The sequence below is a fragment of the Strongylocentrotus purpuratus genome, unplaced genomic scaffold, assembly GCF_000002235.5.
Source record: "Strongylocentrotus purpuratus isolate Spur 01 unplaced genomic scaffold, Spur_5.0 spur5_scaffold_14, whole genome shotgun sequence".
NCBI lineage: Eukaryota > Metazoa > Echinodermata > Echinoidea > Camarodonta > Strongylocentrotidae > Strongylocentrotus > Strongylocentrotus purpuratus.
In genome coordinates this window covers 9,566,745-9,586,793 of record NW_022145599.1, presented here as the reverse complement: position 1 = coordinate 9,586,793, position 20,049 = coordinate 9,566,745, and the positions used below count along the sequence as shown (strand labels likewise).

At 40.7% G+C, this 20,049-nt stretch overlaps 1 protein-coding gene and 1 long non-coding RNA gene across 2 annotated transcripts; one reads left to right on the top strand and one right to left on the bottom strand.

Annotated features, from left to right (window-relative positions):
- Nucleotides 1-5,791: 5,791 nt before the first annotated feature.
- On the bottom strand, nucleotides 5,792-8,464 carry LOC115923471. Its single transcript, XR_004063902.1, has 3 exons — nucleotides 8,268-8,464; nucleotides 6,761-6,854; nucleotides 5,792-6,331 (listed from the first exon to the last, which is right to left on the bottom strand). It is a non-coding gene; the product is annotated as an uncharacterized LOC115923471 (long non-coding RNA).
- A 656-nt stretch (nucleotides 8,465-9,120) lies between these two features.
- On the top strand, nucleotides 9,121-19,115 carry LOC100893470 (sacsin-like). The gene is made up of 2 exons (XM_030984987.1): nucleotides 9,121-12,952; nucleotides 13,149-19,115. Exons 1-2 carry the CDS (start codon nucleotides 9,121-9,123, stop codon nucleotides 18,515-18,517), a joined length of 9,201 nt encoding a protein of 3,066 aa, XP_030840847.1. The 3' UTR covers nucleotides 18,518-19,115.
- Nucleotides 19,116-20,049: the final 934 nt, after the last annotated feature.

Sequence of the window (20,049 nt, the reverse complement as noted above, 5' to 3'; positions counted from 1 at the left end):
AAATAGAAGCACACAACATATAGCGCGTTCCCATATTGACCTAGTTAATATTCTCACAATGTTTCACTTTGGTGATACCACCCCACCCCCTGCCTGTGCCGCAAAAAAAAGACCCTTAAAAGTCGTTACGTTATAGATCACAGTAGTTAGCCCCTCCTGACGCATACTCTGGGGTTGTTTTCCAGCGCCCATTGGCTATTAAAATGTCCTTTTATGGAAAGTGGTTTATCTGTGTAAGATGAAGTAATTACTTGCTATTCTAAGATAAAACTAAGTGAGTTTGAAAAATCAAAGCATAAGCACCATAGTAATAGTTAATAATAGTAGTTACTGGCGAGTTTGGTCTCTTCAGACAAAGCTGCTGAAGACAAAAAACGATTTAAAAGAAACAGGCGTCATGTTAAGTAATTTAATAAGGAAACATTGATCTTATCAATCATTTGATTGTGTTATATACCTTTTTGCATTGTGCGCATTATTGTTTTATTATTTGTATACTTATCACCCTTTCGATTACTTTTCAGATTTACCGAGCATCATGAGCGACCAAAAGCTGGCATTCATTGATCCATTAGAGGAACATTTTTTTGACAAGCGTGGTAGAGTCAAAACTGGATGGCAATTTGGTCTCGGATCCGACAGCGACATATTCTCGAAGAACGAAGACCAGTTTCAACCCTACCACAACATATTTCCCGGAGTGACAGGAGGGATTTCTGCAGGATATTTCGAAGGCACGTTGTTCAGATTTCCTCTGCGGCATGCCGCAAATAGTTTAAGTGACAAAATTTACAGCGATGAAGGCACATTAAGCGAGCTCCTCCTGGCTTTTCGAGCCGATGCTGATGTTGCTATGCTGTTTTTGCGCTCTTTGAATAACATCGAGGTGTTAGAGAGGCCATCCGATCTGCAAGAGCCATCACTAGTTGTACGAGTTCGAAGGGAACACGATCCAGAAACACATCCACCGGGAAAGGAATTTTCTTCACGTCTAGAAACTTACTGCTCTGATGTCAGTGGGCGCAGAGGGCCAATCAAGTTGATTGATTGTGTGACATTCACTACCGAAACACCGGAGGCATCCAAGGCACAACGCTGGGTTGTTAGTCATCATATCGCGGGTGATAGCATGTCTCAAGAGCTTTCAGATTTGGCCGAGAAGCAAAGTTATCTCCCTTGGGCAGCTGTTGCTATTCCTGTGAGTTCTTCAGAGCCAAGCAATGTAGCAGGTGAAGGAGAGAATAACAACATTGGTAGAGTGTTCTGCTTTCTCCCCCTGCCACCTGGTGAGGAGAGTCGGACGGGTTTACCAGTTCATGTGCATGGATTCTTTGCTGTCAATAGCGATCGCCGCGGGATCAAGTGGCCCGGACCTGACCAAACGGACACTCCAGCACAATGGAACCAACTTCTGGTGAGAGAACTTATTCCCATTGTATATGTCGACGCGATCAAATACGCCATTAGAAGTCACACCTCTCAGGACAGCGTGACCGTCGATTGCATCTATCGATCGTGGCCAGATCATGAAGAGGTTTGTGGAAACTGGGACATCCTCTTGGAACCCTTCTACAATGCTCTCTTCCAGGAAACTATTATACATAGCGACAACAATGGGTGGATGAACATTGCTGATGTCCACTTCAACGAATTGAATGTGGATGAAGATATGGAAAAGGTCATCCTCAAGTGCTTCAACATCAAAGGCATTGCATACGCAAGGGTTCCCAATGTGTGCAGACAGGCCATCAGGAAGTTCTACAAAGATCAGATATCCACTGTTTCTGCTTCCAGCCTTTGCCGTTACCTCCGTGAAGATCCTGCGATTTTGACCAAGCTCAATGCTGGTGAGAAGCTTCTGGTCCTTGAGTTCATCTTGCGGGAGGATACCAGACAAGATCTGGAAGGAGTATGTCTTCTTCCTCTCGATGATGAAAGCTTCCACTTCTTCTCGAGTTCTGATGACAAGAAAGTGTACATACCAACCCCTAAGTTCCACCGACAACTTGTACCAGGAGGAAATCATCAATTCATCAGAACGGTACCAGAGGACAAACCGCTTCATCAACTCCTGTCCAATATGGGTGTGTTCGGGTTTTCAATATTTTATCCTCCAACCGATTTACCTTTGGTAAAGATGAGAAATTCAGCATATTAGAATATGATTGAAAGTGGCCTCATTTGAGATAAAATTAGAGATCTGGGGAATAATTATATTAATTTCGTTCTTATTTGTATGTGGAAATTTCTCCTTTTGAACGAATCATGCATAGGCTGTATTCTGTATTCGGAGGTCGTCAAAATTTGATTCTTATATTTTCCTACTATTTAAAACTGATGCAAAACTCGACTTTATCGGAATGTTGTCATTACCTTTTGTGACAGTTTATCAAATTTCTTTAACAATACAGATATATTGACACATAGTGAATACAGAAATGATTGACTTTTGTGTAATTAAATTAACGTAATTGTTCTATATTTCATATGCAGATGGGCGTTATCAGCTGAAAGCATTAACCCTTGATGCAGTAGCAGAGCTCTTAAAGACCAGTAGGAAAAGTCGGATGGACGGTCAAGGATCCTGGGTACAGGACACACACGGGACTTCTCTAAATACATGGCTTGAAGAAGTCTGGTCAATGCTGTACAGAGAGAGTTCAAGTAAGTTACTTCTCTTTGAAGGTATCCATCTTGTACCGTTGTTTGAGGCCGATGGTGAAGGTAGAAGACTACTACCACTGTGCCCAAAGTCGGCAATTATCCAGAGAAGTCACCAAACATCTGACGGTTATCTCACATTGGCAAATGATCTTGCAAACATTATCCAACAGATTGGAGTGACAGTCACAAACTGTCCTGATTATGTTCTCAGCCATCCAGCTGTCATGCGTGACGAATATATCAAGATGCCAACATCAGAAGGGGTAGTTAAATGCCTTCTGCTTTCAGATGTTGAACTACTAAAACAGGGATTACATTCCTTCTCCACCGGTGATAGAAATGTTCTTGTGGAATATCTTGCACAGGCAAAACTCTCCCATGATGGTAAGAAATTTCTAAATTGTCTACCACTATTTGAAACAGTCGAAGGAACCGGAACTCCAAACAAAAATCTGGTCAGTATTGAACAATGCGAATGGTACATCGAATGTTGCGAAGACGACATTCCTGCTCCATTGAAGTTGACGGGGCTCTTGATTGATGGAAGAACAAAATCTAAATGTCTGCTAGAGAAGTTAGAAGTCTGTCCATTATCAAAATATCAGGTGATAATTAATGTCTTGAAAGAAATTCATACAGGGCAGTTGTACACGAAGCAAGAAAAACGACTCGTCTTGCAGTGGATAATGGAGCACTGGGAAGATATCAAAGTCAACTGCAAGTCAAGCGTAGACATTTTGTGTCATATGAAATTCATCCCCAACAAGAATAATTTTTTATTGTCTCCCTGTGAACTCCTTGATCCACAGGATCCATTGCTTGACGAACTGTTTGCCTCTCAAGGAGTATTTCCGGTTGCACCATTTGACTCACCTCAGTTCATAGTAGCTTTCAAGCAGCTTGGCATGCGAGGACAGAATGAAGTTACTCCATTTTGTCCGGATCCATTAGAAGCCAAAATAAGCTACCTTGCATAATTCATGAGCCTTATGAATTATGCATTCTGTAGGATGCTCCCCGCGAAAAGTGTACTGGAATGATGTTCACTACATGGTAAAAGACAATGCGCGTATCAGCGTAATAAGAGAGGTCAAATAATCTACTGTACGGAATTATGGGTAATTTATTCATCACGCTGCGCGCTAGCAACGCAAGTGATTCAGCGAATCAGCGTAGATTATTCTGATGCGATCACCGTTAGGTGAAATACGCGCTCGAACTTGTATTATCGATCACCAGTATAACAGCTGGTGTACCCAGAATGCATCGGGAAGTGGACCTCTCGTTGTTGTGTTGTTGTTGTTTTTTTAATATGGGGGAGTGGCCTTAACTTCATTGAATAAGAAATACTGATCCGATCTTATTCCCTTTTTAGTCTGTCAATAACTGGGTCTGTTTTTGTTTTATTAACTCAACCATGCTATAAGTCATATATCAACACATTCTCTGGCTATATGATTATACATTTTAAATATGCTAATGTATAAAGTGTCCTTATTTTATACAAACAAATTATGTGGCAAAGAGGATGGTTTTTCTCCACCCACTCTCATCGTACCTTAATGATTCCCTTTCTCTCTCTTTCTCTGTCTTTCATAAATGATCTTCTGCAACTAACGGTTTGTTGTCTTGACTGAACAACCTGTTGCAGTTCCTTTCTGTCTCACTTTCAGTCGTAATACCATTCATTTACATTTACTCGTTATCAACTACGATCAACCATTGATCCATATTAATTCACTCCATTACTGTCAACATTTCACTTGGATTATCTTCACTTTTTACTTTTTGCAGCCTTTGCAGGAGCTTTGAACATTTTTTATGTAGAGACTGTAGAGACCAGAGAGATCGGAAAATATGTTAATCATTTTATTCGAATTGAAAACGGAAAGTGAACATTGTTTTTCAACATCTTGACATATTTTTTGTTTAAAGACAATGGAATTTAACACTGGAAATTTTGAATTGGGGCGCCCCCCCCCCCCTCCAAAAAACAAAACAAAAAACAACAACCCAGAAGTGGTACCAGGGTTAGTTAGTTGGGAGGCCCATGTCCTTTATAATTTTATTTTTAGGAATAGTTTTCTCTTTTTTATCAATTTGACATTGGTATACCGTTAATTTCACTGGGAAAACCACCCCTTCCCTTACACATCAATACTGCCATTACTTCTAGCAACAGTAATTCTATAATTCAAAACGTTTTCATTTTCTAAATCCTTCTAATATAAACATATAACAAATATAATATTGTTTACACTTTTGCAACCTGTTACATGGTCCATTTAGAAACAGCACCAGGAAGAGGATAACAAGCCCCCCCCCCCCCGTTTTCTTAAGCTAGGAAGTATCAAAACATGATTCTATTAAAATTAGCAGTTTGGATACAACAGGCAATGATGATTAGCAGTTTCCATATTTAGTGCATTTAGAGTGTTGTCTTTCAAACCTTCTTACATACAATACTTGAAGCAGCAATAATGTAATAATCTACAAAACTTCAAATACAGAAGTCCATAGACTGAGGTAAATGAATTTCAACATGTATAATTATAATTAATATATCATTGATTGGTTCAATCTTTGATATAGACTGATAGATCTTTATCTCTCAAATTTCAAGGAAATTTCTTTCTGCCCAGCACTCAGTTTCATCCTATAAGATGGTAGTTGACATTGTTAAAATTTCATTAATGTTTATTCATTGATGATTAGTTATCTTTAATTATTTGAAAGTTGACAAGATGATAAATTCATTAGCTTTTTTTAAATGTGGTATTCTACAAACATATAATACAAATAATAAATAAATAGTATGTAAATATTCAAGTTTAAACCCATCTCTACTGTCCTCTTTCATTATATGAGGGGGCATCTTTAAGACGTAGTCCCATGTAGATGTCTTCTGCATTCATCAATGAAGTTGTAGGCTAGTTTTCAGAAGAAAGGGCTGTGATGATGACCCAAGTCTGTTGAATGGGAAAATGAAACAAGATACAGTGTATAAGAAAATAAACAACAACTAATAACATACACCCTGAATCCCTGATACCTGCTCTGACAAAAAGAGGAAGGACTAATATTCACTTGGGGTTCTATTGGGAAAACCTAAACTTTTTTTCCTACAAGACTAGTTACTGACCACATGTTAGATTATTTCTGATGATCCCATTAAGACAATAGGCCTGATGGAGCTTGGATCAGACAAGTATGAAATAAGTAATACTGGTACATGTACAATGTACTTGTAATGTAAACTCGTGGTCATAAATGAATAATACTCGGTTTACATAAAATGACCAAACAACTTGGAACAGAGAATGTACAGGAAATAATGCTATTGAAACATACGTTATGTAGACTTATATTTCATGTATATTGACATTTTAGTTTTAATCTAAATCACAATTGTGATATTCAGTCAAGTATTCTTTTACAAGTCAATGGACAATGAAAAATATAATTGTCAGATCTATAACTTTCTGCATGATAAATGTGTTCTACAATAGTTTATTGGGGGTACCTACATGGTATATTAGCACACTTGCTTGTATGAAGTGCAGTAGGCCCACATCTCTAGATATGATTCTGTCAATATCTGTTCTTTATTCCTCTCCTGGGTTTGTAATCAGCATGCTTTCATCATCCACTGTAGAGAAGCATCATCCTACATAAGAGAAAGCAATGTAGGTACTTCAATTAAAAAGTGATAATAATAGATACATATCAACCATAATTCATCGTATAAACAGACTTTTGTTAATCTTATGTTGTGTTCTTCTTCATCTTCATTGCTCAAGAAGTGAAAGGACCACTTACAAAAAAAAAGTAATGAGGGGTCCTGTGTATACCCTACATGTATGATCATTATCATTATTATGTAGTGCTTTGAATGTGCATTAGACATCGTTCTTCTACACACAGGACCTCCTGTAAATAAGGACAAATCCCTTTGTAAACAAAGAAAGGGAAGAACTAGAATAAAATATTTCCTCCACTATACACACTTGAAACATACACTTAGTTCCATTTCCTTTTTAGTGAATTAATAGGTGGTCGTTTAATATTTGTGTGCTAAATATCCTGAAAATTTTACCTGCATGGGACTTTCAGCTTCATCTTGAAAATATAAGAAATGTTGTAATGTCTACTCATCAGTTAACTCCTTCCAGCTCTTCATCAGTTTCCATCTGTTGGAACAAAAAGAAAACAAAATCAATACGACAATCAAGGCGTCCCTTTCTTTTTAACAAAATAAAAATAGATCTAGCATAAAAGCTTTTTTTCATGTCATGGTTGGCCTTAATTTTAATATAGTGTGGAAATCAACATTCCAATTTAATGGACCACAGTACAAAGTAAAATCAAATGGAAGATTTAACTTGTGCCTAAAAAATTCTTTATATGGCCTAGATATAAAGAAGTCTTAAGTAGAATTGGTTTATTAAGACAAGAAGAAGTGGACTTCATAAGTAAACATAATTGTGGACAAGGGGTCTTCTCTTACACAAACAAATAGATTTATCAACATGAACTGCACAATTCAGAGAAGAAAAAAATCTCTAATAATTATATTAAAAGTATAATAACAGGAGTCAGAAGCGTACGCAGGGGGGGGGGTGGGGTTGGGGTAAACCCCCCTACTTTCAGTTTTTTTTTATGTGTATGTTTTTCTGGAAACCCCCCCCCCCCCTTTTTTTAGTGTTGTTGTTGTTTTTTTGTTTGTTTTTTAATACAAAAAAAAAAATCCAAATGGATGACCTAAACCCCCCCCCCCCCCATGCTTATTCAGTGGCTGGCTGAGTCGTTGCGAAATTTTTGGTCCGATTTCAAAATGTTAACCCCCCCCCCCCTCCCCCTTGAAAAAATCCTGCGTACGCCACTGATAGACTAGACTCTAAATGATAACTTGACAAGCATGCTGGACCCACACAAAATCTAATTATTAAATAAACAAATCCTAGTGTTGATGTTTTTTGAATACTTTTTATTAATAAGTTCCAGGTTTACATCTAAATGAAATAGGATTTGGAGTGGTTTGATTATCAATGGTCACAGATAATTTTGGTCTAAATAAATTTGACACGGATGCAACTGAGCGAACGGATGGCACTGATAAGTAAAGCCATCAGAGTCAACATCTACTAAAGATTTTAACAAGAATTAATTCACTTGGATTATCAAAAAAATCATGCTTCAGAGATTATTGTAAGGTGTAACGTAAAATCTCGATTTAAATTAAATCGATGATTGATGAATTAGATTCATGATGACGATCAAATCTGAAATAAAACTTGATTAGAAAGTTTTATCTTGATGCAGATGAGCACCGAAATTCCCCGGGGTGGGCCTGCCGGAACGGCCGGGCCCCTAACTGGAGTACTAGGGTGAAATGACGGCAAACCGCAGTCAAACTATTTCATGACGATGAAAATCAAAGTTCAATTTCAAGAGCAATAATTTCCTATTCTTTTCCCCCAAAATCTGTTGAGAACGGTCTCACAATGTAACGAAATTACCATAGATCACAAAGACTATTGCAGATTTTTCAAAATTGATGACTAAATTCACTTAATCTACTCATATTTCAATCAATTACTCACCCATTCTCAATGAACTAAATCTTCTCAGTTTGTGCGAGTAGCCTGCGTCGTGCATAAATCTGCATAATTAAAGTGACGCAATGAGGTCAAATATATTATCCGGTTTCTTAAACGATACTATCGATAAAATACATATTCATGAGGCTCATATCCAATCAAAGAGCCGCCTCGGTGGCTTATTTTGTCTTCAAATGATCCAAAAGAGGCGGAGTCTAATCCCATTCATCTGCATGGTTTCCGCGCGTGCTGCTTTCCGTCTAGTAATTATATTTAAACGTCTTTGGTTGCATGTGTTGATCTTGTTGAGAAAACACAGTGCCCCAAGAAGGCCAGAGCTTTACTCGATCTCCTCGGGAAGAACCCTGGTCTTTTTGACCGTTCACTGGCCGACGGCAGCACTGTAAGAGATTTCATGATGAACAAACGATGTATCCCTTGTAAACGGTCTCCACCAGAATATTACCCACCGGATATCGAATGGCGTGGGAACACTTCATCCCCTCTCACAACTCCTCAAGAGATTTTGATAGAAACGAAGCAAGCCGTGCTAATATCTGGAGCTTCCAAGTCTTTTATTTCTCAACACGATGTTCTGTTTTCCACAGCATTCACTCTGCTTGGAATAAAATTCCACACTCCAATGATCTTGGACGTCATAGCACAAATAAAACATTGTGTGAAGTATGCCACAGACAGAACAGAACAAGATGTAACAGACATAATACCGATGCTCAAGGAGATCTATGCATTTCTGAGGAAAGAAATGCAACGTGATTCCAACGTCAGGAACTATATATTGGATCGAGTAAAGTGTTGTGTGTGGAATGGCAACGGCTTTTCAGAACCAAGCAAAATGTGTACAGGTAATCTCCCGTTCGATCTAGCTCCTTACATGGCATCTATTCCTCAGGCTACTTGTGCGTTTAAGGATTTGTTTGAAGTGCTTGGAGTCAAAAGGAACATCGACACAAATTCGGAAGCTCTGGTTGATATACTACATGAAATCAAGAGAAAATGTGACGCACAGGGAGAAAATGTTATCTTCCAACAAAGACAGCGCCAACTTGTACTGCAGATCCTTCACCATCTACATGCCACAGGAGAGCTCTCAGAAGAAGCTCGGGTACGCTTAATCGTTCCATCGCAAACAAGAAAATGTCATCTCATTCCAGTTGATGAGAGCGCATACGTGGACAGAGACTGGTTGAGACAAAGCACCGACAATGAGGAGATGGATGACGATGAAGACTTTGCTTTGATTCATTCAGATATCTCAATGGACCTTGCAATATTCCTCCATGTACGACCTGTCAGTCGACTTCTCCTAGATTCAGAAGAATTGCACGGTTTCACACAAGCAGGGCAGCATGAACCCCTGACTATGCGCTTGTGGAACATTCTCAAGAACAACTATTCGGACACCGCTATCGTTAGTGAAATGATACAGAATGCGGAAGATGCAGGAGCTCAGGAAGTTCGCTTTCTCATCGACATGAGAAATAACGAAAGTGCTATCCAGAAACTATTCGATCCTGAAATGAAGTCTTGTCAGGGACCAGCCCTTTGGGTATACAACGATGCCGTATTCACAGACCAAGACTTTGAAAACATTCTCCGTCTTGGAGGTCGCACCAAAGAAAAGGACGCTGAAAAGATTGGGAAGTTCGGGACCGGTTTCAACTCGGTGTACCGCATAACTGATGTTCCAAGTTTTGTTAGTATGAACTACATGCAGTTTTTCGATCCTCATACCACACACCTTGGAAACGTTCTCCCGAACAAGAGTCAACCCGGTGTACGTCTCAGATTGAATAGCACTAAAGCACTCCAGAGATTCCCAGATCAGTTCAAGCCTTTCAATGGAGTGTTTGGGCTCGATCTCAGTGGAGGAAATGAGCCATTCAACTACAACGGAACACTCTTTAGACTGCCCCTCCGTTCGAAAGAAGCTGCTCAGAAAAGCCAAATATGCAAGGAGAGCTACGATGAGGAAAAACTGATCAACCTGATGCAGAAAATGTGGGAATCATCACAAAACCTCCTGGTGTTCACCAAAAGGGTAAAGAAGGTTGCGCTGTTCTACCTTTCTGAGAATTCTATCGATCCTTCTAGGGCTGAGAAGTTACTCACCATAGAGAAGACCGTGCGATCTCCTAGGTTGAAGGAGAATAATACGGCCATTTCAACTGAATCATTCCGCTGCACAATGACTGCAAAGGGAAATGAAGTGATGTCACTGAAACCAGAAGTTAGTGGAGACCTGGACATTGTCAAAGTGATATGCAAGACTTCAGAACAGGCGGCAGCTCTCGCAAAAACTCCGGATGGCAAAGAGTGTGGACTTTCACCTGAAGGTGCAGTTGCCTTTCCTTTTCATAGACTACCAATGTCTACATTTGAGAAAAAGGTCTACTGCTTTCTTCCCCTCTCAATTAACAGCATGCTCCCGGTACATATAAACGGATCTTTTGCTGTAAAAGAGGACCGATGGAGTCTTCACATGCCAGTGCCCGATGGAAGGTTGATATCTGAGAAATGGAATCACATTATTCTGGCAGATGTGATATGCAGAGCGTACGTTGCACTCTTGTCTGACAGTGAGTTTATTCAACAAGTGAAGGACACATACGGATCTGATATGTCTCCTGAACAGTTGTGGCCGGATGCTGATGAAGTACCAAAGATTTCAGAATGTTCAGCACTGTTTGATGCTTTCTACAAGGCAATGGTACATGGGCTTGATGGCCGTGAACCATCGTTGTTCTGGAAAGATGGCACATTGCATCAGTTCACGAATGTTGTGTTCCTTAGTGAAGAAGTTCAAAAGGAGACATCCGTCAGTGATGTAGTAACACAGGTACTAAGCGAACATCTCCCATCAAAAGAAGTGATGTCATTGACCGAGAAAACTTGGAGAGCCCTAAAGAGAGTACAGCTGATAGACGAAGTTCTCAAGAGAACCTATGATTTCAACAGGTTCTTCCATGAAGCTTTCCTATCACAAATCAGTCAGGTGCCGGACAACATCAGAAATCAACTGGTTCTGTTTGCACTCAATAAAAGTGAAGACACACTACAGCAGATGCTTAAAGATGTAGAATGCATACCAGTAGAAGGAGGAACTGAACTGCGGAAACCGTGTGATCTAGTACACCCGAAAGGCAAAGCTGCGCCTTTGTACTCGGAGTCTGACGAGGTTTTCCCTCTGGGAGAAAAATTCAATGCCACCGACACATTGGCGTCACTAACTAAGCTAGGAATGGTGAAAGACTATCTTCATGCGGATATTTTCGTCGAACGATGCGAGACTGTTCACATTCTGCATTCAAGCTGTATGGAAGGAGCTCAAACGAGATGCCATGCTGTACTGAAGTATCTGTCGGAGATGTTGGGGAGTGATTGGAATAAGAAGAAAAACCTCAAAGAACGGCTGGCCAGTATACCATTCTTGCCTATCTTGTGTGAGGGAAACAGAGATCCAGCTCTACCGTGGGTGGAAACGGACTCTTGTGCTTATGCATCTGCGAATGATGTGTACTCTCATTCTAAAACATATTTGGTAAGCAGCACGTCAAACGTTGTGGATGAATCAGAAGAGTGGAAGCTTCCCTTGACAGTCGAGCATTTCCTTGGTCTTGTAGATAAATATCCCTCTGTCCAAGATGTACTCAGGCAGTTTTCAAACTTTCGTAGTCACTACGAAATGAATACTGAATGCATTTCTGGTCATCAGTTACAAATGATATGCAAGGCGGTCTACGAGCGTGTTGAAATTGCTTGTAAAGACAATAGTCCAGACATCTCCAAGGAAGATCTTCAAAATCAATCATTCTTCCTTGTAGATCGCAAGTTTGTAGTGGCCTCTGTGGTTGCCGATGGAGGTAGAGATCTTCCGCCGTATCTAAATAAAGCTTCCCAGTTCCTGAAAAAGTATCCTACTCTTCTGGAACGTGCATCATTGAAGAGGGAATTTGATGCCGGAGACTATCGAGGTGTTCTCCAATCTATACACGATGATAGCAGTGGGAAACCTTTAGACGACGAGGTCTTGGAGGTTGCTATCCTAGCTGCCGATCGACTTGCCAGTTTCCTAAAAGATCATGATGATGGGAAACCAATTCAAGATACATTTCTCCCAGATGAGCACATGTGCATGAGGCCTGTATCAGATCTCTGCTATAGGGACGTTAACTGGTTAGAACACGACGAAGTCAAACACCATAAGTGTCACATTAGAATCAGTTTTATGCTAGCAAAAAAGCTGAAAGTGAAGGATGTTCGACAACAGATGCTCTGGCCACATGAAATGGATTTCCCAGAAGAATTTGGCCAGCATGAGGAACTTACAAACCGTATCAAGAGAATTCTTGATTCATACCCGTCTGATGAAACAATACTAAAAGAACTTCTTCAGAATGCAGATGATGCTGGGGCAACTCAAATCCACTTTGTCTACGATCCTCGCTTACATAATGGAAAGAAGCTTCTAGGCGATAACATGAAAGCTTTGCAGGGTCCTGCTCTTTGTGTCTTCAACAACAAGTCTTTTACAGATGACAATATTCGTGGGATACAGAATCTTGGAGAAGGTAGCAAAGCTGATCACATGGGAAAGATAGGCCGTTATGGGGTCGGTTTCAATGCCGTGTATCAACTCACGGATTGCCCAAGTTTCATCTCCAATGGTGACCGATTATGCATGTTTTGACCCTCTGCTGAAATATATTCCGGGAGCAACACCGATTAAGCCGGGCCTTCAGATAAAAGTTAATGGTAGTGTGCGTTCTTCGTTCCCAGATATCTTTCAATGTTACTTGGAAGACATACTTGCAGATGGAGAAGAGGACTTTACTGTTTTTCGTTTTCCATTGCGGAAGGAAGCTTCGACACTCAACAAAAACGTATGGCGACCTACAGAGATTCGGAAGCTACTACAAGATTTTGAGGATGCTGCATTCGAGAGTCTTTTGTTTCTGAAAAACATCACTAAAATCAGCATATCAGAGGTAACAAGATCAGGAGTTATTGGCTCTACTCATGCTATCACAGCAGAGATAACCGAAGTGGAAGGTGAAAAGAAAATGGATTTCCTGCGCAAAGTTCAAGATATCAGTAGCGCAGAACAGGATGGCTCCCGGAAACCAGAACCAGCAGGAGTCATATACCAGATGAGATTGAAAGGGACAGGAAGAGATGAGGATTGGGTGATATGTCAGCAAGTAGGAAGTACAGACACGGCTGAAGAAAACATAATGCGAAAACGTAAACTACTTCCAGTGGGGGCTGTTGCTGCCCGTCTGACAGGAAAAGAAGAGGGACTCGAAGGAACGGCTTTCTGCTTCTTACCCCTTCCCATTGCAACGGGACTACCAGTTCACGTGCACGGATACTTCGCCTTAGACCATGAGAGTAGAAGACACTTGTGGGAAGGTAGCAAGACAGATGAAAAAACAAAGTGGAACTTTCATGTCACCCAGAAAGTTATTGCACCGGCTTATGTGAATTTGCTGTTGTGGATAAAGGAATTCTTTGTCAAGAAATATGAATGGTCAGAATCGATGTCATGTGAACAGAAAGATCACACTTTGAAACTACTTCAGAAATACCACACTTTCTTTCCTAACATCGGCGAGAAAGGGTCGTACTGGAAAGCGCTTGAAGCCAGTGTATACGAAATTGTTGCCTCGAAAGCCCTGATGCTATTTCCTTCTCTATACAGAAAAGATGATGGCAACAGCGACTTTTTCCTAACATGGAAGACCCCTGTCGTGCCCATGCAGTCTCCAGACGAATCAAAGGTGGGATATTTCAACACAGTGCCAAGCCAAATGAGTGACAACTACACATTACCTAGCTACTTGAAAGCTGAGAATCAAGAAAATGTGAAAAAACTGAAGGAGACATTGATCGAAATCACATATTCAATACTAGAGTCTCCGACATGGGTAATGTACCATCTCCGTAATGCTTGCAACCATCTCAATCAGGAAACGATGAACCCTGAGTCAGGAAACTATGAAGTTCTTGAAGTTTTACCTTCAAATGTGGTGTGTTTTCTTGGCGGAGACAACCCCCTTCAGAGGCAATTACCAATGCCACTTTCAAAGTCAAGGATCCAAGACGAGAAGAGACTGATGGGACTCATTAATTACTGCAAGAAGGGAACAAAATCTAACTTCAAAGACAATCTCCACGGACTACCATTGCTCTTCACTCAGGATGGGAACTTGAGGAGGTTATCACGTGATGAGCGAGTCTTTGCATCAGAATTCTGCGATCTTTTCAAGCCTCAGAGTCATAGGTTTCTACAAATCGACTTTCTAGACACTCTACCACGAAATGCCGATGTCTTTTGTAAGCTTGATGTGAGAGCAGTTTCTGCGCTTCTTGATGATTGCCACCCTTATCTCGAATGTGCTTCAGATGAAATAATAACGCTCCAGAACAACCTTTCATCTGAATGGTTTGAACGTTTGTGGAGTCTTCTTGAATCCTTTTGCACAAAGACGAACAAGTTGACTGATGTTGCTCACGATATCAGAGCTGAACTTGGCCGTTGGGCAATATTACCTGTCACTGAAACAAAAACTCGGTATCCTCAGGAAATTAAGCTTGTGGCACCTATCAGTTTATCCTCTACGATAATAGTCCAACCAACCAAGTCGGATTATTGGCCAATCTACTCCGCACTCGAATCACTGAACGTCTACAAGGTCGAAAAATTCATTCTTCGCGAAGACAAGAATAGCTTAATACATCATCTCGTCACACATAGGGGTGCTAGCACGAGGGTTTTAGATGCTTTGATGTACTGGGTTGATAGAGACGTCGGGAGATTCAGTAACCTCATAGCTCATCAACATGAAGAAATCCTGAGATTCTTCAGTAACTGTGGAAGCCCAGCTGATCTCAAGAGGTTGAAGAGCCTGCCTTGCTTCATGTCTATTGCAGGTGACTTTGTCAGTATCAGAGGTTTTGACACAGTTCTTGTCCTCCCAAGTGGGATTCCGAAAGAAGAACAAGATAAATGGGTTAGTACCACAAGCGCTATATTTCTACAGTACAACGTATCGCTTGCATCTCTATACAAGAAGCTAGAATTGTCTAATACAACAGAGATTGATGTGTATGAAAAGTACATTCTGTTGGTCTTTGACCAACTCAGCGAGGACAGTCGTCTTGAACATCTTGTGCGGATCAAAGAATTACTACCACAGCTACCCCCTCATAACACAGAGAGGTCCCTTAGTGAAGCTAGGAAGGAAGCTATTTGGAGATTAGGATTAAGCAACCTGCGTTTCATAGCTGGTTCAAATGGAAAACTGCTGAAGGCCAAGGACTTCTATGACCCAGAAGTCAAGATATTTGCTCTAATGTGGAACGAGGTCCAGCTTCCACCAAAGCGCATCATAGATTGTTTAGGCCATGCATTCCTTCGAGAAATAGGACTACAAGTTGTTATTACCAGAGACCTATTCCTCTCCTTTGCCCAGCAGGTGCAGGTATCACACTCTGACCTTAAGGAGATGAAAGAGAAGTCCAATGCCCTTGTGTCGGAATTGAGAAGGAGATGTGATCTTCACAAAGACCCTTCTTTCCTACAGCGAGTCGGTATGGTTGACTTTCTTGTGAGTGACGGGTTCAACACAGAGATGAAATCTATCCACCCACCCTTCATGAATAAAGGAACTCTCATGAGGTATTCTGGATCAAGTTCTTTCGAACACATACGACTGTTATGGTCCACCAACATCGTCTTGCCATATTATACGGCTTCTGGGAAATGCTTCCCTTGTGGTATAAGTATCCATGAGAAAATGAGCGTTACACAGGACCCTGAATTTATGAGTGTTTTCCAACATTTACGGAATATATGTGACAGACTCCAACAGAAGAATGACAAGAAGATATCTCACCCTGAATATCTAGCTAGTGTACTACAGGACATATTAACATTCGTTTCCTCCATGTGCGCAGGACAAAACTGCTCTCAGGAAGACCCCTGTGAAAGGTGCTGTATCATCAGAGATGAGTTGCGAAACGTTCCCATCGTCTTTTTGGAGCTCGAGGATGAGCATCGCTTAGTCAAAGCAGAACAGATATCACGTACGATGGAAGGAAATCTAGAGCCTTTTCTCTACCAGCTGCCAAACAAGTGGGTTCCTTTCTTCAAGTTATTTCAAATACTTGGTGGAACGGTGAAACCTTCCATACGCCAATATGCTTTTGTTCTTGAAAGCCTCTACGAAAGGGGACAGAGTGCATGGTCAAACCCGAATGTAGCAAAAATGGTAGACAGGGCCACGTGTGGCCTTTATGAAGAGTTAATAAAGACCGATTCTTCACAGATAGCTGCTGCATTTGTTCCCGGACACTCCCTGTATCTACCTTCATGTCAGCAAAGTTTGGAACGATCAGATCGCCTTCTAGTGAATGATGTCGACCACTACTCAAACCGACTCCGTAGATCTAATCAACTACTCGTCAAGATCTATCCAAGTCATGAACAAATCGCACAAGAAGCTATCGCCAGGCTTCCTGAAAGGATGAAACCGAAAGCAGTAAGCACGGAAGTGAAAGAAATGTTGAGCAAGACTGGTAACAATTCACGAAAGTGTTGTTACTTAACTAGAAACGAACCGTGTGAGTTTGGAAGAAGACTTCAAATCCTGCAGTCAAAGGAGTTTCTTGAGGCGGTTTGCTCCATCATGAGACACAACAGGCGGGCAGTTGACGAGGAGACCAGGAAACAATTTAGAGATCGCCTCACTAGACTGAAGATTACATGTATCCAGCAGTTACATTCGATTATGCAAATCAATGGCCAAGACATAGAAGGTAGTGAAACCGAAGTGCCTTCCTTCATCAACAGTGACAATGAGCTGTTTGTACAACATAGTGAAGGAGAACATAGAATGGAAACACTATTAAGTGTTGCAATCCATGTCAACCAAGTCCTTGGAAATGTGTTTGAGGATAAATATATTTCTATCCTGCTATCTCAAGAATATCCAGCTACCATACCGAAAGCACTAGCGAGGTTCGGCATTGCTCAAGAAATAATGGAAGATGACACAAGTTTCGAGTTGCCTAATCCTGGAAGTACCATTCCAGAAAAAATCTACCATCTCATAGAACACGACCCCTGGACGTCTTTCAGCACAGGTGATTATGTAGGATACGCACAAACCGATGACGACGGTGACTACTACATATACGCAGTGATCGTCGAGAAGATACGCAACGAGTCGCTCGAGTCAGTTTATCTCATCGAAATAGGAAAGGACAGCCCGATAGAAGCCAATGTGTTGGACATGCACAAGATCCACATCCCGAAGTCCATATCAGGTATGGAGTTTGTTCCATCTGACCAAGTAAACTCAAATGGTGCTGGACCGTGTCTTTCTGGTCATCGGGAATCATCTCTTCTAACGGATGTTGAAAAGGCAAAAAGAAAGGTTACCGCAGAATTGGAGGAGATCTGGCAGCTGGCACCGGAACTGACAAAGAAGGCTCTCCCCCGATTGAAACTAAAATGGCATCCACGCGAGCACCCAGAAGGTCCGAAAAAAATGTTTGTCGAAGCATCCGAACATCTCCAGAGCGAGCTACAAAGACTAGGAAAGGGTCTTTCAAAAACAAGTTCATCGTATGAAGACCTTTTTAAATCACCAGAGCAGAGGGCAAGGGAAGACCAACGACGGTATACTGAATCCGGAGGATTTGAATCAGGATTTTCTGGAGGAGCAGGTTTTGGAGGAAGAGGGGCTAGAGGGAGTTCTGGATCAGCTAACTGGAATATCTTCACTGAGGCTTTGAGATCACCAGATATCCGCAATGCACGCCGTTGGCTTCGCCAGGGACAAGAAGATCTCCGTGCTGCCCAACACGATCTTAACCCACACGATGAGCCTTCACTAGAGTGGGTGGCGTACAAGTGCCACCAGAGTGTAGAAAAGGCCCTCAAAGCTGCTCAACTTGCCATCAGAGGATTGTACGATTTTACCCATAACATTATCAGTCTAGCCCGTGAAGTGAGTGAACACTTAAAATCATCAGAATTTCTCCAGGACGTGCGCCAGCTCAGTTCTCTCGTGGGTGATCAACGGGCTCGGTACCCGGATAGATGCGCCTCCTCACAGATTCCTCACGAGGTCTTTAGCGACCAATCCAAAGGTGAGGAAATGATCCAGCTCACCCGTAAAATTCTTGCAGTGGTTCAAACATCATTGGTTCCGTCCAGATCATGAACACTAGGTTCGAAGTATACGTATCTAGGTATACACAACTATCATTTTCGTTTCCACTGCTTTTACATAAACGACGTATACCTGCATTGTGGAATCGAAGCAAGACGTGAGTGACCATATTCTTCTAGTGACTCTTGCGAGAAGATTTGTACTTCTGAAAGCGGTAACAGTATTTGTAATCGCGCTAAATAAACCAGTTTGTGATTAGCCCATTATACGCCTGACCCCCAATATCCACAGATCTTTTACACATGTAGCTCTCCGACTTTGTGCACTTTAGAATTATCCCTGCCAAAGTCATGGATGTACATCTCTCAGCCCTCTTGAGAGTGATGCTTCCACCGATGTTCCTTTGAACTGTCGGTGCATACGTGAATAATGATGACGCAACTTTCATGAGCACGTATCCAATATTCGTCTGATCTCTATCTGCACATGCGCAGAATCTACCTATGTAATGGCTTATTAATATCACTTTTGACTAAAAACCAATCGAATAATATTAAATTCGGTAGATTTATGAATTGACTACTGATGCCATCAGGCCCTTTTCTTCCTCTCACACTGGTCGATATCTTATTTCTTTAACTTATGTATCATTTGAACGAAGTACTTTAAATAGTGTGCATTGACGTTTGATTTAAAGTTTGAAATTAAAAGGACCAAACATAAGAAAGTAAGGAATGTGTGAAATATGAGATCACTAAGTCTATGCGGATTTCCAATAAACTGTTCGGGGATAATTGTGATTATGACCTAGATGCGGATAACTCCTAATTGCCTTTTCCCTTGGGGCACAACTCAAAATATATTATGGATAGCATCTTATCAAGAATAAACCCATTTGAGTCATACCTTTTTGAAACGGTGAAATGTTAGTCATTTTGTATGTTGGAACAAATGGGAAAGTTATCCCGCACTACACCACAGAGACACTACTGATACCTATACCTGCTAGATGCTTTGATCGACGCAGCGAATGCGTATTATAATGTCATTAAAAATAAACGTTAAATGTGTAAATAGTCTCTTTATATAAATTGATTAGTTTGAATTTTGGATATCCTATTGAGATCACTGTCATCCGTACAGAATCGACTTGTTGCAAAAGATAGAAATACTATTTCCCTTTACAAAAAATGTTTTTACTTTTGTCAGATATACTGATATGTACCATATATTATTGAGTTTATGTGTAATATCAGTACCACCGTATATATTAGGCCCTCACTGAGTAAATTCAATGATAGCTATTCATTTTATATGTCCATCTTTTACTGTTGAACTGTGAATTTTGGGTTTATCTTGCTTTGAATTGTATTACAATGAATACATTAAATAATAGCTATTCAGTTTAGATGTCTTTAACTGTATTTGCAGCATTAGACAATTTTTAAAACTCAATTACTCATCATTAAACTGATAGATGTGCTGTAATATATTTTGCCAAGATTGTTATTAAGTGCACACCCTTTCTGTGATATACATTTTCTTTGTTTTTGCACTACTGTAGAAGAAGTGTTATAATTTAC

Excerpts from the sequence above, each read along its gene's own strand:
- LOC100893470 (XM_030984987.1), top strand. The coding sequence starts at position 9,121 with ATGTGTACAGGTAATCTCCCGTTCGATCTAGCTCCTTACATGGCATCT. Across the intron at positions 12,953-13,148 it reads CCCAAGTTTCATCTCCAATG|CTTCGACACTCAACAAAAAC; the intron begins GTGACCGATTAT and ends TGCGGAAGGAAG.